The sequence below is a fragment of the Salvelinus fontinalis genome, chromosome 6, assembly GCF_029448725.1.
Source record: "Salvelinus fontinalis isolate EN_2023a chromosome 6, ASM2944872v1, whole genome shotgun sequence".
NCBI classification, from domain to species: Eukaryota; Metazoa; Chordata; class Actinopteri; order Salmoniformes; family Salmonidae; genus Salvelinus; species Salvelinus fontinalis.
Window position 1 is genome coordinate 38,315,490 of NC_074670.1, and position 26,483 is coordinate 38,341,972.

The following is a 26,483-nucleotide window of genomic DNA, read 5'->3' on the forward strand; positions in this document are numbered from 1 at the left end:
ACTACAATGAGTCTGTTTGAAAAGCATTTATTATGAGGTGCGATGCTGACCCCGAATCGGGTTGCGAAAAGCAGAGCGCACGGATGCAGGCGGCACTGGGTTGGCACCAATGATTTATATATATACACTAGATGACTGATAGGCCCCCATGCCTCCATCTTGGCACTCCCACCGTTGTAAAAAAATATATATATTTGGAAGCTATAGAAATGCATTAATTAATGTATACATTAGTGTTTGCCACGTTTATTCTATTACAGATACCGTAATGCACTTTTAAATTATATTATGTGAGCTGAACATAAAAATAAAATTTTCTTCCAAGTATAATTTTTTTGAGATTTAATGTTACTGTCCCCACTACAACAAACCAAAAAATACTTGTCATTTTGTTCTTCACATTAAATTGAAAGACTGTAGAATTCCATTCATTCATATGGAGGACTGCTCCTACTGGGGAGTGCCAATTTGCCCGACCGGTGGCTTCATAGCCTCTCAATGGCCAAAACAATGCTTTAGCAATCCAGGGTTTATATACATTGTTGGTTGGCACTAGCTCAAGACAGAGGGGTACCAGTGATGTAACTGACCTTACGCTATAGAATTCTTACGAAAGCGCGGTCCCTTTTTCAAGCAAAGTTGTTTCGCAACATTAGCCATGGTCCACACAATCACAACGGAAAGCACATTGATCGCATGTATTCTCCGAGATGAATGCCTTTTTACACGTCCGAAGTTACTGCAGAGTGAGTATAACCGACCATAGCTAAAGTAGCCAAAAGCATGCACCTGCTATGCAAGCATGTTGTTGTTGAACATGCACCAGTAGTTATAGCACGCGAAGAGTGTGTTGTGCATTCAATAATGGCTAAACACTAAGCCTACTGTATATAGGTAAATGTTGCTATGGAGATATTGCAGGACTTAGTGACAATGAATAGTGAAATTGCCCATATAACATTGCTCCAAGAAAACAACACAATTGCTTGATCCATTGAATTTGCATTTAGAAATCAATGTAAATACAATGTGTTTTACAGATGTCTTTATAATCATGATATAAGGCCTTGCCTATTGCCCTATATTAAAGCCTTTGATTTGAAATAATAAAAAAACTTAAACAGCATAAACCCAAACTATCCTCATCAACTTGTGGGGTGGTTTTGTTGTCATGAGGCTCAGATGTTAGGGGAGTACTCACCGTCTGCCACTCGTTTCCATTGGAACAGACAAAGGCTCCGAGGGCTGGCGGAGGATGCCGAGCCAGGCCGGAATATGTATATTTCTATTGTTTGGCAGATAGCATATATTAAATAGCATGTCACCATGCAACATAGGACTGTTGTGACATATTGATGAAGCCGAGAGTCGTGTGCGGGAGGACGCAGGCGCCACGCGGCGATTGATAGAGTATGTGGGGGTCTGGTTTCGCCTCGTCCCGACCGTGTGTGGTTGAACTCGGGCGGAATCACAGCCTGCCCTTGGGGATATGTGGCTCGGACGAGACTCACTCTCTTTATGGCTATATCGTCGCAATCCCTTTACAGGACTACGGTGGAACCATGTCGGGATTGGGGTCGGATTCCTGGTGGAAGAAAACCATCTATATCACCGGCGGTGCCCTCCTCGCTGCTGCTGCCTACCTATTACACGAGCTGCTTGCCATCAGGTAGGCTACAATGGCAAAAAAAAATATGCTCCAATGACACAATCTGCAAGGGTATTGGTTCACATGATCAAATGTGTGCATTTGTGTGATGCTTAGGCTGTGTTTGCGTAGGCTTAATCTACAATATTCACAATAATGATCTAACATTATAAAATAATGCATACCCTCGGGGATGGGCTGGATGTGTGTGGCTGGGGGTGCGCACTTGCTGTCACTTCTGAACAGCTGCTCTTGACAGATCTCTGAAAAACAGAATATTGCTGTCCTTTGTTTACATTTGTTCATATATTCGCGGAATCATCTCTTCCTGCACTGTAGGCTAGATTGTGCAGCTGTTTGATGATATAGTTCCCCCACAAGGAGGCAAAGACAGGAGATATCGGAAAATATTGGAATGTGGAAAATTACGCGTCAGGTCTTGTGCCATATCGTGAGCGTAAATATGAATTTCTCTAGCACTGCAGCAATGGTGTCAGAATTACCTTTACTAACCTCTCACGTGAGCTATTTTAAGATTTATGTTTAGTGAAAGTGGACGTTTGTAGCCTACTGTTGAATTAAATGTTTTAATCTTTGAGAAGGAAGATAAATCCAGGCTTATTGTTAACGTAATGAATGGCGCTCCTGTCCCCACACAGTCGTCAGTCAAGCATTTAGGCCTATGGTACATTCTGTAACAGTGGCTCCATATAATCTGTCACAGGACTGGTTTTGCATTTCCTAATTTGGAAACATTGCTGAATCACGTCGCATAAGCCTACTATTATCATGCTTCTACCGTAGAAAACTACATTTTGACAGTAAATCTGCAGCATGTGTGTTCTATGCCACCCTTTTGAGTAATTCTTCTCAAAGGAACTCCCTGTATGTAGGCCTAAATACAATAGTGTTTCTTTTGCACGGTCCAGAATTTCCGCACCATTGAAAAATGGACTGCGACGTAGCCTACGTCGTTTCGATGGTTTCAGCACCACGGTTGTATGGACAGCGACATTTTGTGGGAATGTGAGTTGTTTACTCTGTCGTAGACTGTCCTGCGCAAGACCATTGTACCCAAAATCTAGCCTACACATTTTATTAGCCCAAGTAGCCTATCATTTATATACATGCCATGTTTATTTCCATAAATTAAAGTCGAATTTCAAGGTGTTACAAAATGCCTGCTGATGTAACTGACTTTGGATGGAGTCCATTCCTGCTCTCTTGGACATATGTAGGCTATAATTCATGAAATTAATTTAGGTAAGAACTAGAGTAATTGCAAGGCAGCATGCACCTGTACTGTAGGCTATGTTTAACTACTAAAGCCAAAATATATGTCAGTGTCAGTCACCCACTATTAAAAACTGTGGGGTGGAAATGTAAGGACTCTATCAGATTTTCACAAGCGTGATTAACCTCATAGGCCTTGATTTCAAGGGTAGTAGAGGATTGAAATAGAAGTTCAGACAAATCCTAGAGTTTTTCTTCTGCTGTTGGCCCATTGAATACCATGGAGTCAGTAATATGATGATGAGTTTCTCCTCTCAATGTCTATCTCATTATCTTAAAATGGTGTATTGTATCTGTGTATACTTGTGTGCATGAGTGTTTAGACTGGTGACTTAAATATAGTGAAGGGACGGGTTGTTCTAGGGCAATTCAACAGTTACAGAATTATGCTTTGACTTAGATTACACACACCCACTTCTTGGAAGACTTCCCTGCACCAAAAATAAATACCCAATTTGCAGTTTGCCTAGGCCCTGGACTTACAGGAAAGAAGAAGTCATTTTAAAATGTATGCCAACCAAAAACATTAATTTCAAAGTTTAACAAACCATGCAACTCTATGCACAAAGACTACTTTGAACAATTTACACAGAAGATTTCACAAAATCACATTTACTGGAAGAACCTGTGCAGATGCAAAGTTTTCTAACAGAAAAATCTCCCTCAGTTTTTAATGCGACCATGTTTTCCAAAAACGGTTAAATATCTACTCAGAATTAAGAAAAAAATTATTCTGCCGATAGAATGAGGTGTCAGCTATGACATGACACCTTAAGTTAGAATTGTTTTGTTTGTTATTGAACTACAGTAGGTGAAGTGGATTTACAACTGGTAATATAATTACGGTAACTAAATTACATCATGGGTCCATGATCTGTACTATACAAAAATAGATAATTATGGATATATGAATATCATATTTTCATGGTGCTGTATCCTGAATAGGTAAACAAATGTAGAAATATGCAATATCCTTCTTTTGCATATTTGGGTATTATTCTACACACTGGGTATTATTGTGTTGACCTCCACCCCCAAACAAGATCACATTTGGTTGGTCCGGACCAGACCAAATCTGAAACAATCATAGACGTCTATGTTTGGACATTACAGTAGAGCACAGCACATTACACTAGAGTTCAGCACAGTACTCGTGTGCTCTACTGTACAGTACAGTGCTCCGCTTTTCATTACTGTACTATTCTGTACTCTACTGTTCTCTACTGTGCTGTACTGTGCTGTCCAAACTCGTGAAACAGACATATTTGATTGGTTCAGATTTGGTCCGGCCAGGACTCAATGAGAGTTGTTGTCCCAAAGGCGGGAAGGCAATCAGTCTACTTATCGGTCTGCTTATCATGGACAGATTTTGACAGGAGTAAACCTTCTCGCTTCGCCTCTTCCTCTCTGATTTGACCAACAGGTGACAGAAAGGGGAAAACACAGTTATGTGCTGAACATAACAGTATGCCAGTTGAAGGGAGGACAGTAGCAGGTGACCCAAGTGTGATGTGTGACTAGTATGATTTCCCATTGTAGCCAATTCAATTGTAGTAATTCCGTTACTGGATGGGAGACCAGATGCTGCTGGAAGTGGTGTTGGAGGGCCAGTAGGAGGCACTCTTTCCTCTGGTCTAAAAAATATCCCAATGCCCCAGGGCAGTGATTGGGGACACTGTCCTGTATAGGGTGCCGTCTTTCGGATGGGACGTTAAACGGGTGTCCTGACTCTCTGAGGTCATTAAAGATCCCATGGCACTTATCGTAAGAGTAGGGGTGTAACCCCGGTGTCCTGGCTAAATTCCCAATCTGGCCCTCAAACCATCATGGTCACCTAATAATCCCCAGTTTACAATTGGCTCATTCATCCCCCTCCTCTCCCCTGTAACTATTCCCCAGGTCGTTGCTGCAAATGAGAACGTGTTCTCAGTCAACTTACCTGGTAAAATAACGGTAAAATAAAAAAAAATAAAAAAAACTGATTTTGCAATAATTCCGTTACCGATTTGGTAACAGAATTACGAGTTTTAAATGACTTAATTCATAGACAAACTTGATATCAGTAAAAACACTATAACTAATTGGTAGGTCTACCTTTACTTGTTACTTCTGTGAAATGTCATTATCCTCCCTCAATATGGAGAGAAATTAGGAAACATCTTAAAGATATGTGGGTTTTTGGTAACAGAATGTATATATGCCTTAATTTCTCAAAAATATAGTCTTCACTTTCATTTGACAAACCATTTGACATGCTTCTATGAACTTCACATGTTGGTGCTCATCGGTCCTTGTATGAAAATGCCCTTTGTAACACAGAGCTCAGGGAATTGAAGAATAGTTCCTCTCGCTGCTGTGTCACCATTATATAATAGGCACCAGGTGAGACCCTATCCTCCCAGTGAGATTACTAAGAGCCTGAAACAGAGATGCAACTAATCCTACTCTCTCCTCTCTGATCTCCTCCAATCAGGGCGAGTTATGATATTGTTCTCACAACACAAACTGACCTGGAAATAGCTGTACTGTTGTCACAGAAACTTTGATGACTTTTAAAGTGGCTGCCACAGAGATGAAACAATTGTTTTGAAGTATTTTATCTCATGGGGCTCCCACCTGTGTTCTAGTTTGCTGTTGCCTCAGTATAGCACATCTTTTCAGTTGGCCTTTTTTCTCCCCGGGTGTTTTCTAGGAAGGAGCAGGAGTTGGACTCTAAAGATGCCATCATCCTTCACCAGTTCTCCAGGCCAAACACGGGGGTCCCCAGCCTCTCACCATTCTGCCTCAAGATGGAGACCTACCTACGCATGGTGGACCTGCCCTACCAGGTACAATAGTCTGTGTATGATAAAGTAGAACTTAAAAAGTAGAACTGGTTTCCTGCACACAGATTAAGCTTACATTCCTGAACTAAAAAGCACTTTAAATGGAAATTCTCCTCATGCATGTTTTTTATGTCCAGGGATTAATCTGAGTCTGGGAAACCAGTCCTACATATTCAGAAACAACTAGAGTGTGTCAATTTCCGAGTGCTGAACCCCATTATGTTCTCCCCCTTGCAGAACTACTTTGATGGGAAGCTCTCTCCGCAGGGCAAGATGCCATGGATTGAGTATAACAGGCAGCAGGTGTCGGGGTCAGAGTTCATCATTGACTTCCTGGAAGAGAAGCTGGGCGTCAACCTCAACAATAACCTCAGTCCCCAGGAAAGGGCTGTGTCCCGGGCTGTCACCAAGATGGTGGAGGAGCACCTCTACTGGTGACTCAGTCAATTAATATACCCCCTTGTCCTCCACTGCTACATTGGTGACTCCATATATGTCACAGCGGTGTACAAATTGCTCGCTACCCTCCCCCTTGGCCCTTAACCCTTGATGTTAGCATGTCTGAAGAGTCTAGATAGGTACACTATATATACAAAAGTATGTGAACACCCCTTCAAATCAAATCAAGTTTATTTTATATAGCCCTTCGTACATCAGCTAATATCTCGAAGTGCTGTACAGAAACCCAGCCTAAAACCCCAAACAGCAAGCAATGCAGGTGTAGAAGCACGGTGGCTAGGAAATGAGTGGATTCAGGGATTTCAGCCACACCCATTGCTGATAGGCGTATACAATCGAGCACACTGCCATGCAATCTCCATAGACAAATATTGGCAATAGAATGGCCTTACTGAAGAGCTCAGTGAATTTCAACGTGGCACCGTCATAGGATGCCACCTTTCCAACAAGTCAGTTCGTCAAATTTCTGCCCTGCTAGAGCTGCCCAGGTCAACTGTAAGTGCTGTTATTGTGAAGTGGAAACGCCTAGAAGCAACAACGGCACAGCCGCGAAGCGGTAGGCCACACAAGTTCACAGAGTTCACGTCAAGAGTTCACGAGAGTTCACGTTCACAAGTTCACGTCTTTCCTCGGTTGCAACACTCCCTACCGAGTTCCAAACTGCCTCTAAAAGCAACATCAGTACAATAACTGCTTGTCAGAAGCTTCATGAAAAGGGATTCCATGGCCGAGCAGCCAAGACTAAGAACACCATGCGCAATGCCAAGCGTCGGCTGGTGTGGTGTAAAGCTCGCAGCCATTGGACTCTGGAGCAGTGGAAAAGCGTTCTCTGGAGTGAGGAATCACCCTAACCCATCTGACAGTCCAACAAACAAATCTGGGTTTGACAGGAAAATGCTACCTGCCCCAATGCATACTGTCAACTGTAAAGTTTGGTGGAGGAGGAATAATGGTCTTGGGCTGTTTTTCATAGTTCGGACTAGACCCCTTAGTTCCAGTGAAGCTAAATCTTAACTCTACAGCATACAATGACAATTTAGACGATTCTGTGCTTCCAACTTTGTGGCAACAGTTTGGGGAAGGCCCTTTCCTGTTTCAGCATGACAATGCCCCCGTGCACTAAGCGAGGTCCATACAAAAATGGTTTGCCGAGATAAGTGTGTGGAAGAACTTGACAGGCCTGCATAGAGCCCTGATCTCAACCCCATCGCACACCTTTGGGATGAATTGGAACGCTGACTGCGAGCCAGGCCTAATCAGTGCCCAACCTCACTAATGCTCGTGGCTGTATGGAAGTAAGTTCCCGCAGCAATGTTCCAACATCTAGTGGAATGCCTTCTCAGAAGAGTGAAGGCTTTTATAACAGCAAAGGGGGGGGGGGGGGGACAACTCCACATTAATGCACATGATTTTGGAATGAGAAGTTCGACGAACAGGTGTCCACATACTTTTGGTCATGTAGTGCATAAGCAGTGTAGTGGTAAAGCTTCCACCATATTGCCTCCACCTTCAAGATATGCAAAGTTTGAAGGGTTAGGGCCAAGGGGAGGTTTGGGAATGAATTGGGACTGGCTAAGGTCACTCACTATAGTATTCCCAAGTGGTCATCCACAGATACATTACGGATTTACTTACAGTAAATGCCTGGGAGTCTACATTATCGGTGAGTCACTGCTGGGCATCTGTCCTGGTGAGGCTTCTGCTGGGAAGTCACTGATAATGCATTCCAAATGGCACCCTATTCCTGATAAAGTGCACTACTTTGTAAGGAATAGGGTGCCATTTTGGACGCAGACTGAGCCTTTCCTGGTTGGGGCCCAGGGAGAGGTAGTCTGATGAATGACACATCTAAAAGCATTTGTTTCTGTGCATGGATGTCAAAGAAAAGAGGAGTGAGTGCATACTTGCTCATCAAGCTCTTTTCTGCAATATTTACAGGGTGAGAAATCAATCAGTAACATGTTTCTGTGCATCAGATCTTCTGAATCTCATTCAGAACCAGAGCAATGAATGGGGGGGGGATCCATTATATTGCTCTGCAGCTGTAGAGTAAGGGTCATTCATATAACTCTCATTTCCACTCCCTTTCTCTCGCTCGCTCTTTTCTCTCTGTTTTTCTCCTGTCTTCTTTTTCCCTTATCACCTCCTTCTCTAGTCTCTCTCCTCTTAACCCCCTCCCGCTCGCAGGCTAGGTTTACTATTGATTACGTTATTTATGGCTGTGCAGGACTATTGGGCTGCTTGTTGCTCTGATTGGCCAGCTGAGGTTAGCAGCATAGGTTACAGCATGCTGAGATCATCATATACAGCTCTTCAGGCCGGTAAATGATTGATGTTGCTATGACAACATGGAGAGGGAGGCTGCTCTGTGACAGAGATATGCCTCAGGGCCCAGATTCACTAAACCTTCTTATTGACTGCAATTCTTTCCTTAGCTATGGACTTACGAAGAAAGTTAAGCAAAGTGTATATTCCTTAAAAAGGTTCTTGGAAATTTCTTGCGCTATTTCTTATAGCTAAACCCTTGTCTTAAACTCAGGGCAGTGAGAGAATAAGATCATGAAAGCAATTGAACATGTTTAATTCACGCACAAACTTCATCTGAAAGTTTCAGTATTGATTATTTTAAACCCAACAACATGTCTTAGAACAGTAATCGCTGTAGGAAATATGTTAACGTGATTGCCATTACGAGCTAGATAGCTAGCTAAATCGGTTGCCTAGCATCAAACAAACGAAGGAGATATTTGAGAAGTTCGCAAGAAAATCATCACATCTGAAGATATTGTTGAGGAATTGCACTTACGAATTATCTTATGAACTTCTTATTTTTTTCTTAAGAAGCTTCTTATGTCTTTGCGTAAGAAGTGTTTGTGAATCTGGGCCCTGGTCTATGAGATTGTGCTGTTTGTCACAATGTACGTGTACTGTATATTAGGTTCAATGTCTGGTTTAGTAAAAATTGTCATTGGTCTTCCATTCCTATTGTGTAGAGCTCAAGTTGTAATAAGTAAGGGCACTGTTTAATGGTATTGATGGTAGTCATTTAAATAGTTATTATGATTTGATCTCAGGTTTGTCTGGTTTAGCCTCTGAAGCAAATTTTCCCTCAGATCCTTTTCTAGACAGCTCAATCTTTTTTTGACTAGAGAGCTGACTGTTAATTATCACAATACATGCATTACTTTTGTCCTGATAACTGAAGGTGAAAGATTCATTCAGAATGTTTCTGATTTCATTGCCTTAGAGTGGTGGAGCAGGTGATGGAGTTGGTATGGTAAAATAAAAAACAACACATTATACAGTGGTAGCAAAGATTTTTTTTAGAACTAACCCAAGATAGACCGCAGCCTGTCGTTTCAAATGGGAACAAATGAGTCATAGTGGGCAGAACAAGCAAGTAGGGTGTAGATCCAAGCACGAGATAGCGAGATCCTGTTGGCGCGTTCTAGCATGTATTTGCATATTTCCGTTAAGGAACGCCTACTCTGTAAAGTGCAAGTGTGCAATAACTCCTTATAAACAATGCCATTTTTTAAAACTTTGGCAAAGGGTCAAATCTAAAAAACTTAGTCCACTCTGTTTGTAATAGATTATAGTTTTGGGAACAGAAAACTGTAGACCAAAATTGGTTAAAGAAAATTATGATAAAGAAAAATATATACCAATTTCATTTAAGGATCAAAACATTTCCGGCTGTGCCATATATAATGCAAAATACTTGTATTTATTATATACAGTATACACTGCTCAAAAAAATAAAGGGAACACTTAAACAACACAATGTAACTCCAAGTCAATCACACTTCTGTGAAATCAAACTGTCCACTTAGGAAGCAACACTGATTGACAATAAATTTCACATGCTGTTGTGCAAATGGAATAGACAAAAGGTGGAAATTATAGGCAATTAGCAAGACACCCCCCAAAACAGGAGTGATTCTGCAGGTGGTGACCACAGACCACTTCTCAGTTCCTATGCTTCCTGGCTGATGTTTTGGTCACTTTTGAATGCTGGCGGTGCTCTCACTCTAGTGATAGCATGAGACGGAGTCTACAACCCACACAAGTGGCTCAGGTAGTGCAGTTCATCCACGATGGCACATCAATGCGAACTGTGGCAAAAAGGTTTGCTGTGTCTGTCAGCGTAGTGTCCAGAGCATGCAGGCGCTACCAGGAGACAGGCCAGTACATCAGGAGACGTGGAGGAGGCCGTAGGAGGGCAACAACCCAGCAGCAGGACCGCTACCTCCGCCTTAGTGCAAGGAGGTGCACTGCCAGAGAGCCCTGCAAAATGACCTCCAGCAGTTCCCTTTATTTTTTTGAGCAGTGTATTTATTTAACTAGGCAAGTCAGTTAAGAACAAATTCTTATTTACAATGAAGGTCTACACTGGCCAAACCCCAACCTGGACGACACTGGGCCAATTGTGCGCCACCCTATGGAACTCCCAATCACGTCCGGTTGTGATACAACCTGGAATCGAACCAGGGTCTCTAGTGACGCCTCTAACACTGAGATGCAGTGCCTTAGACCGCTGCCCCACTCGGGAGCTCAAATGTTGGGAAGAGATTTTCGATGTAGCGAATCCATTGCACATGGTTTATGAATTGACACGCAAAACGACGCCGGATTCAAACTTAGAATTGTTCAATTTAAATGATTATACAAAATTCTTGCAACCAATAGAATGTTATATATATATATATATATAGCAAAATCTGCAGAGCTGGGAAGGTGGTATCCCCCATATATATATATATATATATATATATATATATATATATATATATATATATATATATATATATATATATATATATATATATATATATATATATATATATATATATATGGGGGATACCACCTTCCCAGCTCTGCAGATTTTGCTGCGAGGTGGCAGAGTCATTAGATCATTTATTTTGGTACTGTCCAGTTGTACCTAATTTTTGGTCACAGATCCAGGAATGGCCGAAGAATTGTAACATTTACCTGGAGCTAACTCTGCAGATAGCACTACTGGGTGATTTGAAAAGTCGATCAAATCGATTAATAATACTTTGTAAAACATTTTTGCTAAATCTGTCGAAACTATGAGAATAGAAAGTTTCAGAACTTTGTGAAACATCACAGCGCAGTTGAAAAATATGGCAAATAGAAATCCAATATAGATGGTGTTAAGAGATAGAGGGGAGGGGAGGGGTTGAGTGAAGCTGAAGGGTGGGACTAATAACAACAAGATAACCAATGTAAAATATACTGTGTCTGTAAAATGTGTGTAGGTTCAGAACTTTTGTTAAACAGCACAGTTAAAAATATATGACAAATAGAAATCAAACTGGATGGTCTTCAGAAATAGATGGGAGGGGTTGAGGAAATGTTAGTGTAACTATACAAGATGATAGATTACTGCCAGTAGACAACCCATCTGTGTGTTTCTATATAAGACTGTACTTTAACCTGTATATTTGTGTTTCTATACAGGACAATAGCCTATTGCCAGTGGGTAGACAACCTGGAGGAGACCCAGAAGATGCTGTCAGTCACTGGTCCTCTCAGTGACATGCTAAAGTGGATCCTCGGCCACCTGAACAGCAGCATGGTGCAAAGGGAGATGTACGGCCATGGCATCGGACGCTTCTCCAAGGAGGAAGTCTACAAGCTGATGGAGAAAGACATGCGCACACTGGCCGAACTGCTCGGTATGTATGGAGGGGTACAGGGGGATGGGAGGGTAGGGGTAGACAGAGGGTTAATCCCAAATCAACCCTTAGACACTACCCTTAGGCCTAAGCACTTGTGTAGATATGAGAGGATCGGACAGGTGTAAGCAATATAGCGACAATTCTACCTTGGCCTATCAGAGAGCAAAATGGAGCAACAACCATATTGCTTACAGTGATCCAATCCTCTCAAATCTACACAAGTGCTTAGGTGGTAGGGAGTAGGGTATGATTTGGGATTCAGGGAGAGACTAGGGGCAACTGAAGAACAACTGATGATGTAGCCAATTTCTGAGTGCTCTCACAGTATTGTCAGAGTGTTGAGGAATTGGCTACTGATGATGGAGATATGAGGAACAACGGTTAAGGAAGGCTTCCTAATCATCCGGTATCAATTATAACATGGGGTCATTTGAAGTTCACTGTAAGATTTACTTTGTAGTGGGGTATGTCCTTTATGCACAGATCCATTTGACCCTCTTCCGCTCTAGTGGTGGGACACTGTATATGCACTGTGCTTCCAACTCCAATATATGTTTCAAATGTATTTTAGTAGGGAAAAGAGCAGGGTCTATTGATTATTAGCGTAACATTTCTGCACGGTCATAAACTATAATGTAATATGTGCGATCTGAATTTACTTTAACGCTTTGAATATAACTACTATAACGTCAAACTGTTCTCCTGGTTGGCTGGGTGTTTCTCTGTGGGTATGATGGCAGTTGTTTAATAGTTGGTGTTGGTTGGTGTTGATAGTTCATTTTTTATTGAATATTTAAAACATAGAATATACTTGCAGTGAAGCCGTTCAACAACCAAATCAGGTTAGTCACCTAACAGCCTCCCATTCAGAGCGCCACACAGAAGCAACCAGGGTCAATGCCCTGCTCAAGGGCACGTTGACAGATCTCCCACCAGCCCTCCAAGACCCCCCCCCCCCCCCCCCCCCCCCCCCCCACAGTTCCCCAAGAGCTGCCCCTCAACCATCCAAGTACCCCCCCCCCCCCCGAGAAAAAAAAGTAATCAAATAATTCCATTCCCCACCCCCAAGACCCCCACCCCCCCAATGCACCAACAAACAACAAAAGAGAAAAAAATAGAAAGACAAAGGAAAACAACAATGCAAAAAACAAAAGACATCAAGGACAATAAAAATCATAACAGCAAGGCCAACTGAATATGTTTGAGTGCATGTATGCCACTATTTACGTGTGTGTGTCCGTGTATGTGCACGTGTGCATTTGAATGAGAGTGTGTGTATATTGCATGTGTACAAACACCTGTACAGCATCAAATCAACGTTTCTTTGTCACGTGCGCCGAATACAACAGGTGTAGAATGCTTACTTACAGGCCCTAACCAACAGTGCGATTTTTAAAAAGTAAAAATAGGTATTAGGTGAACAATAGATAAGCAAAGAAATAAAAACAACAGTAAAAAGACAGTGAAAAATAACAGTAGCGAGGCTATATACAGGCACCGGTTAGTCGGGCTAATTGAGGTAGTATGTACATGTAGGTATGGTTAAAATGACTATGCATATATGATAAACAGAGAGTAGCAGTAGCGTAAAAGAGAGGGTGGTGGGTGGCGGGACACAATGCAGATAGTCCGGGTAGCCAATGTGCGGGGGCACCGGTTAGTCGGGCTAATTAAGTTAGTATGTACATGAATGTATAGTTAAAGTGACTATGCATATATGATAAACACTGTAAAAACACTGCCCCTCAGTGTCATTCAAACGTACTTTTTGTCATGTTTTATTTTGACTTTATTTTTTACAACTTTTATCTTTGACCGTCACTCTATCCCAGCCCAGCAACTCCACTCCCACTTGTCTCCAATTCCACATCCAAACCCTCAGCTTCCCTCAACCCATCCCACCCATCTCTGCTGGCAACCTTCTTCGGATTTCTATGCACCATATATCTTTCAAATATGCTGTGATGTTTAACATACAATTTCAATCTATCTAATCGAATAGAATCTGGAATCGGTACATCAAATCTCTTCCCAACTATTTTGCAATCTTTATGGCACAGCTGTCAACATCCTGGTTCTCAAATGAAACTGGCATACTTTCCTATTTATGCTATTTTTATTCCTCCGCCAGTTTTGATCCTTTATATTGGGCAGACAGACCAGTTCCCTACCTCCTCCCGCTGCCACCTGCTTCTTCCATTTTTGGGGTAATGCTGTAATCAACCGTAATCAACCGCTGTTATCAACATAATACTTGTTGTAATATTCGTTCTCTCTTTTCAGGGGGATGAAATTGAAATTGTAGCCAGCTCAATGCTTGTTTGAAAAAGAGAGATATTTTGAGAAAAAAAAGTATAATTTTCAATTAATCGAAAATGAGACATGGCAATCTGCACAAAAGCAAAAAAGCAAACAAGCTAACAATGGAGCTTTGAGTGTATAAAAAAGGCTTGATATACCTCTACCAGTATGCCATCAAGCCCTGGGGTGTTTCCAGACTGAAAGGTTTCAATAGCCTCAAAAAGTTATTCCTTTGTAATTTGGCACTGATCCTTCTGTACATTTGTTCATTTTCCATTATTTTTATTATTTGAAAGAATTCCGTACAGTAATCGTCATTCAGTGGGTGAGGATGAGACGGAAAAGAGAAAATCTGCTTAAAATATTTAGCTTCCTATTTTAACATTTAATTTGGAGAATCATAGATGACTCCGTCTTCAGTAACGAGTTTCTGCAAATTATTTTTCTTAGTGTTCCAGTGTGATTCAGGAAGAATTTGGTGCATTTTTCTCCATATTCCATTCAGTTTGCTTTATTTTTGTAATAGATTACATTAGATTGTTCTTGAATAAGTTCCTCCAGTTCTTTTTGTTTTTCCTGTAACTTATTTTGTATCTCTGTAGTATGATTTTTATTGCTATCTACCTGTACTATTAGTTCATGGATTTCCCTTGTTAGTTTTGTCTCTAGCCAGAAACTGCTTTTTTATTATTATTGATGAATATTGAATTGAATGGCCTCTGAAGGTACATTTAAAGGTACCCCAAACAATAAGGGGATTTGCTGAACCTATATTGTACTTGAACATTTTATTATAAATAATTAATAAAAAATAAATTGTCATCCAGTAAACTTTGATTACATTTCCAATATCCCCGTCCACGTGGAAATTCTGTAAGAGTTATGTGAAGGCCAATTAGATGATGGTCTGATCACATTCTGTCTCCTATTAATACTTTTTTAACCTTTGATGCAAGAGATAAAGAGACAAGAAAGTAGTCAGGACGACGAGCTTGATTAAGTCTCCATGTACAGTATATCTCACTAGCTTGTGGTTTTTTAGTCTCCAAATATCCACTATTTCTAATGTGTCCGTAATATTTGTGATTTCCTTAAAAGCACGGTGATGATAGTTTGTAGAGTGATTTCCTTTACGGTCCATTGAGGTACTTAAAACTATTATAGTCTCCCACAATAACGATTTGATCATTTGTTGCCTTTAAGTTCAATAATTTGGTATAAATATTTTCAAAGAAGTATGGATCATCCTTATTCGGACCCTATAGATTAATGAGCCAAATCTGTTTTTCATGCACTTTCATATTCAAAAAGATACACCTTCGACATTTTTGTTAATTAGTATCATCACACATTTTGAGTTCTTTAGTCCATGACAGAAAATTATTTCACCACCCCATTCCATTTTCCACACAACTTCATCTAAGGATGTAGAGTGAGTTTCCTGTTAACAGTATATGTGTCACACCCTGTGTAACGTCGTTCGTCTGAGGAAGAAGGAGTAGACCAAAGCGCAGCGTGGTACGTGTTCATGATGTTTTAATATAGCCTGAACACTGAAACAAAAAACAAAAGTGGAACAAAACGCAACAGTTCTGTCAGGCACTCACACAAAACAGAAAACAACTACCCACAAAACACAGGTGGGAAAAGGCTACCTAAGTATGGTTCTCAATCAGAGACAACGATAGACAGCTGCCTCTGATTGAGAACCACACCCGGCCAAACACATAGAAATAGACAACATAGAACAAAAACATAGAATACCCACCCCAACTCACGCCCTGAACAACCAAAATAGAGACATAAAAAGGATCTCTAAGGTCAGGGTGTGACACCCTGATCTGTTTCACCTGTCTTTGATTGTCTCCACCCCCCTCCAGGTGTCACCCATCTTCCCCATTATCCCCTGTGTTCTCTGTCTGTTGCCAGTTCATCTTGCTCGTCAAGTCAACCAGCGTTTTTGTGTCTCAGCTCCTGCTTTTCCCAGTCTCTCTTTTTCTCGCCCTCCTGATTTTGACCATTACCTGTCCTGACTCTGAGCCCGCCTGCCTGCCCCTGCCCCTACCTACCGACCTGTACCTTTGCCCCACCTCTGGTTTACTGACCCCTGCCTGCCTTGACCTGTCTATTGCCTGCCCCTGATGGATTATTAAACCATTGTTAATTCGATGTTGGCATCTGGGTCTTACCTTCACACCTGATAATATGTTATATTCCTTTTCTTTTAGCCACGTAAAGACTGATCTTTTTTTTTTTGCTAAACCGTTACAATTATAACTGGCTATACTTATTTCACCCTTTACCATAACTACATACCATTCTCAGTCTAAATTTACCATATTTAGTCCTTATAAAGTTACTGCCATAAGAGGTATTATGATGGTCAAAATAGAAATGTCAAATGTCTGATATTTAGAATTCAAGGTTTTAGCAATATTTGTTTCATTCCTTTGCCTGTGAGCCAATGCCACAGATGTTAGAAAATTGAGCCAAGATATGTGTGTAGTAAATCTAAGTAGGTTGTGTATGGCCCTCAACCAATCATGAGGGCCACTACCGTCTCCTATGACCGAAAAGAGCTTCTAAACATCGAAACTGGGATTGCTCACCTCAAACTGGACGAAGAGTACTTCTTCAATGAGTCGGACGCGAGAGATATACTGTTGACACCTGACCAGGCCCCGATCCCCATGATTCGCTGGAGAAGGAAATTTAGATTTTGAGGCAAAAAATCAGGGTGCCTTGTGAGGACCAGGCGATGAGTGGCTAATCTGCTCTTGTCCTCGTATATCCTACCAACGTATATCCTACCAACGGGACATTAAAAACTGTCATATTTTATGCTTCACCAAGTCGTGGATGAACGACGACATTAAGAACATAGAGCTGACAGATTATACACTCTTTGGAAAAGACAGAACAGCAGCCTCTGGTAAGACACGGGGTGCGGGCCTATGCATTTATGTAAACAACAGTTGGTGCACGATATCTAAGGAAGTCTCAAAGTTTTGCTCGCCTGAGGTGGAGTATTTTATGATAAGCTGCAGACCTCACTATTTACCCAGAGAGTTTATCTGTTTTTTTTTCGTAGCTGTCTATATAACATGACAGAGCGAGGTTGGAACTAAAACCGCACTAAATTAACTGTATTCCGCTATAAGCAAACAGGAAAACGCTCATCCAAAGGCGACGTTCCTTCTGGCCGGTGACTTTAATGCAGGGAAACTTAAATCAGTTTTACAGAATTTCTATCAGCATGTTAAATGTGCAAGCAGAGGCAAAAAAAATTCTAGACCACCTCTACTCCACACACAGAGACATTTGGCAAATCTGAGCATAACTCTATCCTCCTGCTTACAAGGAAAATTAAAGCAGGAAGCTCCAGTGACTCGGTCTATAAAAAAGTGGTCAGATGAAGCAGATGCAAAACAACAGGACTGCTTTGCTAGCACATACTGGAATATGTTCCGGGATTCTTCCGATGGCATTGAGTACACCACATCAGTCACTGGCTTTATCAATAAGTGCATCAAGGACGTCGTCCCCACAGTGTCTGTACGTACATACAGTACCCCAATCAGAAGCCATGGATTATAGGCTACATTCGCACTGAGCTAAAGGGTAGAGCTGCTGCTTTCAAGGAGCGGGACTCTAATCCGGAAGCTTATAGGAAATCCCGCTATGCCCTCTGACGAACCATCAAACAGGCAAAGCGTCAATACAGGACTAAGATCGAATCGTACTACACCGGCTCTGATGTTCGTCGGATGTGGCAGGGCTTGCAAACTATTACAGACTACAAAGGGAAGCACAGTCGAGAGCTGCCCAGTGACACAAGAGTACCAGACGAGCTAAATAACTTTTATGCTCGTTTCTAGGCAAGTAACGCTGAAACATGCATGAAAGCATCAACTGTTTCGGATGACTGTGTGATCACGCTCTCCGCAGCCGATGTGAGTAAGACCTTTAAACAGGTCAACATTCACAAGGCCGCTGGGCCAGACGGATTACCAGGACGTGTACTCCGAGCATGCGCTGACCAACTGGCAAGTGTCTTCACTGACATTTTCAACCTGTCCCTGTCTGAGTCTAATACCAACATGTTTCAAGCAGACCACCATAGTTCCTGTGCTAAAGAACACTAAGGTAACCTGCCTAAATGACTACCGACCCGTAGCACTCATGTCTGTAGCCATGAAATGCTTTGAAAGGCTGGTCATGGCTCATATCAACAACATTGTCCCAGAAACCCTAGAGCCACTTCAATTTACATACCGCACCAACAGATCCACAGATGATGCAATCTCTATTGCACTCCACACTGTCCTTTCCCACCTGACAAAAGGAACACCTATGTGAGAATGCAATTCATTGACTACATCTCAGCGTTCAACACCATAGTGCCCTCAAAGCTCATCAGTAAGCTAAGGACCCTGGGACTAAACAGCTCCCTCTGCAACTGGATCCTAAACTTCCTGACTGTTACCTACCCCATGGTAAGGGTAGGTAACAACACATCCGCCACGCTGATCCTCAACACGGGGTCCCCTCAGGGGTGCGTGCTCAGTCCCCTCCTGTGCTCCCTGTTCAATCATGACTGTGCGGTCAGGCACAACTCCAACACCGTCATTAAGTTTGCTGATGACACAACAGTGGTAGGCCTGATCACTGACAACGATGAGACAGCCTGTAGGGAGGAGGTCAGAGACCTGACCATGTGGTGCAAGGACAACAACCTCTCTCTCAATGTGATCAAGAAAAATAAGTTGATTGTGGACTACATGAAAAAGAGGATTGAGCACGCCCCCATTCTCATCGACGGGGCTGTAGTGGAGCAGGTTGAGAGCTTCAAGTTCCTTGGTGTCCACATTAACAACAAACTAACATGGTCCAAGCACACCAAGACAGTCGTGAAGAGGGCACGACAAAACCTATTCCCCCTCAAGGGACTGAAAAGATTTGGCATGGGTCCTCAGCTCCTCAAAAGATTTTACAGCTGCACCATCGAGAGCATCCTGACGGGTTGCATCACAGCCTGGTATGGTAACTGCTCGGCCTCCGACAGCAAGGCACTACGGAGGGTAGTGCGTACGGCCCAGTACATCACCGGGGTCAAGCTTCCTGCCATCCAGGACCTCTATACCAGGCGGTGTCAGAGGAAGGCCCTAAAAATCGTCCAGCCACCCTAGTCATAGACTGTTCTCTCTGCTACTGCACAGCAAGTGGTACCGGAGCCACAAGTCTAGGTCCAAGAGTATTCTAAACAGCTTCTACCCCCAAGCCATAAGACTCCTGCACAGCTAATCAAATGTCTACCCCCCCACGCTGCTGCTACTCTCTGTTATTATCTATGCATAGCCACTTTAACAACCCTACCTGCATGTACATAATTATCTCAATTACCTTGACACCGGTGCCCTCGCATATTGACACGTTGACTCTGTACCGGTACCCCCTGAATATAGCCCCGCTATTGTTATTGCTCTTTAATTATTTGTTTTTCTTAAAATTATTTGGTATTTTCTTAAAATGCATCGTTGGTTAATACGGGCTTGTAAGTAAGCATTTCACTGTAAGGTCTACCTACACCTGTTGTATTCGGCGCATGTGACAAATAGAATTTGATGTCTGGATAAGAGTAAGACTATAATGTGTTATGTCCAAATAAATAATAACCCAGCCAATTTGCATGGTTGAGTGTGTGTGTCTATGTGTGTAACATGAAGTGCATATAGCCTTAATATTCAGGATGATGCGTGTAATCCCTATCCTATCACCATCATAGTTGCATCATAAGTACCTTTAACATAATTGTCATTGAAAAACACATCCCAGCATTTCCATTGCAATTGACGTTTCACATGATCATGAAAGAGACCTTGCATTACCATAGAGACGGCTTCACTACAGTACAAATGTATCCCGTACAATATGTTATTATTCCCCAATGTCCCTATTCTGATATCTTCCCCTTGCTTGTTGTAAACATAGATAAATATGTAGACAAAGACATATAAAAGATAGATCAACAAAAAACGAATTAAATTATAGAAAAGTTAAACAATTGAGAGGGGAGAAGAGAGAGAGATCAAGTGTGTGTGTATGTATAAGTCCGTATGTGTAAGCGAGCATGTGATTGATTGCGTGTGGGTTCATATCAACTTTGTAGTGTTCAGGTATTTTTATAGTCCCATACTTTTTTTAACCCCGTAGAATTTAGTACAACCATGGTGTTATGAAACTGTCTTGGAAGAGCTGTCCATCTATAAAGAGTTTGTCCACAATGAGAAAGGCACGCTTAACCCTCTCCCGCCTCTGCTCTGGACAGGATACAGCCTCTTGCAACTTTCGTTTGCCTCCCGCGGAAATTGGTCATTGAGACAGAATTTGGTCCCCTTAAACTCACTTCCCCTGCTTTTGATCAGCTCCTTTCATTGGTAGTGTTCAAACTTTGCGATGATAGGACGGGGGACTCTTGGTCTTGTCGCTCCAAGTCTGTGCACTCGGTGGAAAGCCACCTTGTTTACAGTCTCTAGAGAGGAAGTTTCAAGGTGGATTGCATGAACTCTCAGGAATCCCATAAAATATTAGATTTTCACGCATGCTAGAGCTTTGTATGTCTAGTGGCGACTCCCTCATCACCCTGTTTTCCCTGAGTAGACAATCCATGTTGGAATCGAGGATTACCTTGGCTATGAGCGCCTTTTTCTCTCCTTGGAGCGTGAGAATTTCACTCTGGCTGAACTCCGAACTCCCACGCAGCCCTGCTGATTCATATCGCGTGATTTCTGATAACGTTCTCGATTATATCGACTGATTGGTTCTGTATGGGGTGACTTTTCAAGTGCTGCATGGATTCCAGCAAGAGCACTATCCTCTACTTAATCGGTAAGTAAATCGTCCTCTTTTTTTTTGTTGGGTTAGAGTTATTTTGTGAGTTAGCCGGATCTTTCCACGATGGAGTATGTTGTTCCTCCATAGCATAAAGCTGTTGATACTCGTCGATTTCCCTCAGGATCTCCTTAGTATCCAAGTTAACTCTGAACCGCAACCAGTTGTCTTTCCCACAACGACAGAAGATGTAATCATGAGTTGCAAAATACGCGATCTTAAATACAAAGTTGCTGTCGCTGTTTTGTTTTTCATTTACAGGCTGCTCCGTGAAGAGTTTAAAACACTCAGCAGGCTTTTCTTACGGTATTCTCTTGACTGATAGTTGGTTGATATCTGTTACCGACCCCAGCTATTCATCTGTCCTGCAGGAGACAAGAAGTACTTCATGGGGCCTAAGATGTCGACAGTAGATGCTGCTGTGTTTGGTCACCTGGCCCAGGCCATGTGGACACTACCCGGCACACGTCCTGAACAGCTCATCAAAGGTCAGTTCAATCTCTCAGCCTCTTGTTGAAGTGTTTTACTCATACTCACAATACCAAAGCATCATAATTGATTGATTTTAAAAGTGTGCATTGTGATTGTGTTATTATTGTGTTGTTATTAAGATTGTATAACAAATGATGTACCTAATGTATTGTTCTATAGATTTAAAGGCATGTGTAGAATAAGATGCAATGTTCTAATTTTTTTTATCCACTTCTTCCACTAGATGACAGTGAAAGACTGTAATGTGCAGTGTTGTTGCACATTTACTAGTCATGGTTTCAGTCTTTATAGAACAGAGACAATCGGAGACAAAAGACCAGTCTCTTTTTTCATTTTCGAACTGTACAAAATCTGACAATCAACGTCTGAGTATGAAATCAAGACGATGCTCTGACACTGATGTAAATGTTCCTTGAGTACTGACGTTGGAACCTGTACGTCCTCTGTCCCCTGTCCACTGTGTTTTAGGCGAGCTCATCAACCTGGCCATGTTCTGTGAGCGCATGCGGAGAAAGTTCTGGCCTGAGTGGTTCGTGGACATAGAGGACGTGTACTATGACGGAGCAGACACTGACAGCAGCGAGGGCTCTTCTACAGGCCTGATGGACTTTGGCCTGTTCTCCCGGACAGACACCATGGAGGAGAGTGAAGCCTCTGACAAACACACACACTCACACACTCACTCCCCCGATACGGACCACTCGCTGTTCGACTCGGACGTGGGCACGGGCTCGGACAATGGGCCGCAGCTCAAGTGTGACCCTCCTAGTCTTGACCGTCCTAATCCTGCCCCTTCCAGTCCCAAACCTCCCAACCCTTGACCCATCCTTATCCAGGGAGGTGGGGTGGGTTTGCCTGAGGCAGTCAGACGGCCGGGAACTACAAACTAGTCGGGGCGCTGCTATCTGGATTGACATCAAAGAGCTGCGGAACACAGAGGCACAGTTCTCGCTTCTGCTGCTGCCCCTCCCCCTCTTCCAGAGATCTGTGCTCACACACGGAGGCGCAGTTATATTCCATGATGACTGAAAACTATATCCTAACAATGTAATATCAGTGCGCTCAGACAAACTGTGCATTTGTATGCAGAGCGTATAAATCGAAACCCATGTTACATGTGTTACAATGTGATTTCCTCACCCATCGTGATTGTGACATTGCCAATATGGCACTATCACAGACATTGCCTTATTTGTGCCAGGTGTCCAAGGGTACAGGCTAGTGTAAGATGTGATGAGAGAGATTGTTGGTTGAACCAGTTAGTGGTGTATCTGTCCATGGAATACAGACAACATGGCTGTTTCTTTAGAAATGTAGCTGGTGAAAGAGAGACGATGATGATGGTAGCAGAAACATGAAAACACTGGATTTTAGAGAAAACTGAGGTCAGTCATTTGCTATGACTTGGACACATTGTAAAGAGTGATATATAAAGAGTCTTTGACTTGGGTGGCTGCTCTAGTCTGTGTCTTACTAACGGTGGGCTTTTCTACCAGTAGTCCTATGGTTTGTGGCTTGCTGCTGAGCATCAGCCATAATCACTGGCCTTTCCATCAACCCTGTGTCTAACTTCACTGTAGTAAAGGAGATTGGGATACGCAAAAGGAACTGGGGATGTAACATTCTTGTCGGAGTAGAGCCGACTCTTGTATCTCACCACTAGAGGGTGCTGTATCTATACATTCATCCTGCTGTCTATTTAGCTCTATGGTCTCGAGTCCTGTCAGTTTCTGCCACTTGGAATGTTAAAGGCCCAGTGAAGTCAACGTGATATTCCTGTGTTTTATATATATTTCCACACTATGAGGTTGGAATGATATTGTGAAAATGATGATAATGCCCTTTTAGTGTAAGCGCTGTTTGAAAAGACTGCCTGAAATGTCAGTCTGTTTTGGTGGGAGGGAGTTTTGGCCTGCCTGGTGACATCAGACCAATAAGAATAGACCATTAAGAAATAGAGTTCCAAAACTGTGCCAATAACAGCTTAGTTTTCAGTTTTCCCCACCCAGACCACTCCCAGACAGTCCTAGCTACATTTTTGCTTGAGAATTTGCTCTCTGCTAAGAACCTGTTTTTCCTTCTTTTTGACCATTTTCATTGAAAACAGTCACAGTAAGGTACTTAAATGTTACCCAGAAATGATTTGATATTGAGATAAAAACAGCTGCATTGTTTAATGAAATAATAACAATAATACAATGCATTCGTTTTCACTTCAGTATTAAGACCAGACTAATACAGAAAGTTGCTGAAACAGAATGGAAAGGCCCCTTTGTAGCAAGTAGTGTTATCCCTTTACGTGTGTGTGTGTCTGTCTGTGTGTGTGTGTGTGTCCGTGTGTGTGTGTGTGTGTGTCCGTGTCTGAGAGAAAGAGACTGGAAAGATGATAGTGGGCTGTAATATGACTACATTACCAGGTATGATATAAGCCGTAGTGCACAGAAGTTATGAAAAGAGGGGTTGAATGTGAATGCAGATTGATTTTGCTCTCTTTACTCAGTAACTCACAACTTATTTGAAAACAGTGCCAGCACTTTGTTTTTATTTGTGATTGACTTAAGTTTGCAATGTTTTATCGTTTGTATCTTTATTGCTCTCAAGGAGAGATGTTTTTTTTGCGTGTTGTTTAAAATGAGCAAAACTAATGCACCTAGGATGCTGGGGATTGTCGGGATAAGATGGTGAGGCCAAATGGATGGAATGAGACATGTACATCAACGACACAGGTCACTGGATGTCTGTGTCGTAGCTAGGCATTCAAGTTGAAATATTGATCAGTGTATCAGGATGACCTTGAGAGAAGATCATGTTTATTCTCAAAGTTGCAATGTCAAAGTAAATAGTTGTTTGCAAAGGCACATAGACAAAAGACCAAATAAAAGAGTAAATTGTCAATCTGCTAGGATTATACTCACCCTACCTCCCAATGATGAAAGATAACATGACAAAACAATGGGGACCAAGACACGGATCTGTCTAAACCTTTTCTCAACTGTCTTTTAAATAGACTTTTTGTGTCTGTAATTGAGCAAATATCTTTGAGGGTGTTTGATTGAATTGCATTGTCTTATTGTTGAAATTAAAAACATTTTAGAAGCATGAGCAGACCAGACCTGCAATGAGACAACAGCAGAGGAGGCGGTATCATATGGGGCAGAGCTGCCTCCAGAACATGATTCATCCCAAAAAAAGTCAACCTGAGTTATATTATGGGATGTGTTTTTACCATGCTCCATATGGATAACTCATTATATCAGTGTGACTACTTTCTCAAGCTATATTAGAACAGTGTATGTCCTGTTAGTGGAAACATTACATTACGGGGAAATGTACATAAGTGTGATAAACTCATGAATCCACTGTAACGTACTGACAAACTACCTATGGATGTCCAATTATGATAACCCAAAGTTGAGGTGGCTGTATGACAATGATTACTCTCAATGATTTCATTAAACAATAGCTGTGACAATTTAAAAAATGATCTGTGTGTGAGTTGTGCTACTGTGTGTCTGAATGTTGGTATTTATACTGTAAATGTACTACATTTGCGCATTCAGTATTTAGAATAATTCATTTCCCAATTATTTTCACCTCTAACATTATTTGCTTGTGTGCATCTATTAGTATTCTACATATTAGTACCCTATATTATTAATCTGCATTTATTGTGTGTGCTTGGGTCTGTGTGTGTTTAGCATGTGAGCCACAGTGTTTTCAATCAGGCTAACGAGTGGCAGGCATCCAGGCGCGGAGGCGGGCTGATTAAGGCTCTGCCAGGAGCTGGAGGCAAGGAGGGGGTAGAGGAGGAGGAGAGAAGGCTGGGACTCGGGGAGAGGGGGCTGTGTGGTGGTGCTGGGCTGGGGGAGAGAGGGCCATGGATCAGGAACCAGGATCCCCAGGGATGGAGCAGGTGCAGGCTGCGAGCGAGGCCTTTGGGCCCAAAGGGGCATACAGAGCTTAAAACAATCTGCACAGCTCCTTTTTTTATTTTCCTTTTCTGAAACATCCCACCTCTCTCACTGCCTCTCTTTCTTTCTCTGTGCCCCCTCTCTTTCTTTTCCTCACTCTCTCGCTCCTTAGCGCTCTCCCTCTCTTTCTCACGCTTAACAGATCAGCACTCCACAAAGAGGGATAAACACAGAGAGGAAAATTAAAAAGGGAACTCCCCTGGCACACCAAAACAAATTAGAGCAAACAAATTACACTGAGTCAACACACAAACACTGGAGCATCTGTGGCTCTGGACTGACTGAGGGGAGCTGGTGGCACCCTCAACCTCAAACACCACCATTACAGCCACCATACAGTACTGTACTCTCTCTCAAACCAATCCACACACTACACTCTCAAAGAGTTACACTAACAAACTTTAACAGATTAACTCCAACTATTATATTTACAACAACAACAACAAAAATCTAGTTGGTATGCCATGAATGTGAATGCACGACTAGAGAATGAATCTGAGATTTTTAGCTCAGTATATTTAAGAGTAGGCCCATACACAAGAAGTATGAGAAGTTAGTGGTATGTTATAATTACAGGGGAAAAATGTGTATGTTTCAAAAAGTTTTTGTAGGAGTGTGTTGCACAATTTGTGCTTGAATTGTAATGTGGGTGAATTCAAGTTCTAAAATATGATACACATTTCTGTCTGCACATTTCACTAGCCATGGCTAAATTCACTGTATATCAACATATTCAAGCATATTGATCTGTTCCACTATGAGTATGAATGTGTGTGGTTTGATGGTTTTGGCTGGCCCTTCCCTTGGCCTTCTGGCAGTGGCAGTGACCCGTCCATCTGCCTTCCACTGTCTGTCTGGGGCCCTGGGGGACAAGGGCCACTATGGCCTCCGGGCCAGC

General features: G+C 42.2%; 1 protein-coding gene across 5 annotated transcripts; it reads left to right on the plus strand.

The window, feature by feature from the left end:
- Window positions 1-92: 92 nt before the first annotated feature.
- Window positions 93-25,098, plus strand: LOC129857795 (failed axon connections homolog). 5 transcript variants are annotated; one of them, XM_055926374.1, is made up of 7 exons: window positions 93-746; window positions 1,548-1,669; window positions 5,634-5,769; window positions 6,004-6,200; window positions 11,710-11,927; window positions 21,494-21,610; window positions 22,083-25,098. In XM_055926374.1, the coding sequence occupies exons 1-7, from the start codon at window positions 711-713 to the stop codon at window positions 22,433-22,435; spliced, it is 1,179 nt and encodes a 392-aa protein (XP_055782349.1). In that variant the 5' UTR covers window positions 93-710; the 3' UTR covers window positions 22,436-25,098. The 5 variants fall into 5 exon arrangements, with proteins under 5 accessions (XP_055782349.1, XP_055782353.1, XP_055782348.1 ...); XM_055926376.1 differs by lacking the exons at window positions 93-746; window positions 1,548-1,669 and adding exons at window positions 1,868-2,168; window positions 2,578-2,674; XM_055926378.1 differs by lacking the exons at window positions 93-746; window positions 22,083-25,098 and adding an exon at window positions 21,838-22,076 and having other exon boundaries at window positions 1,175-1,669.
- The last annotated feature ends 1,385 nt before the right edge of the window (window positions 25,099-26,483 follow it).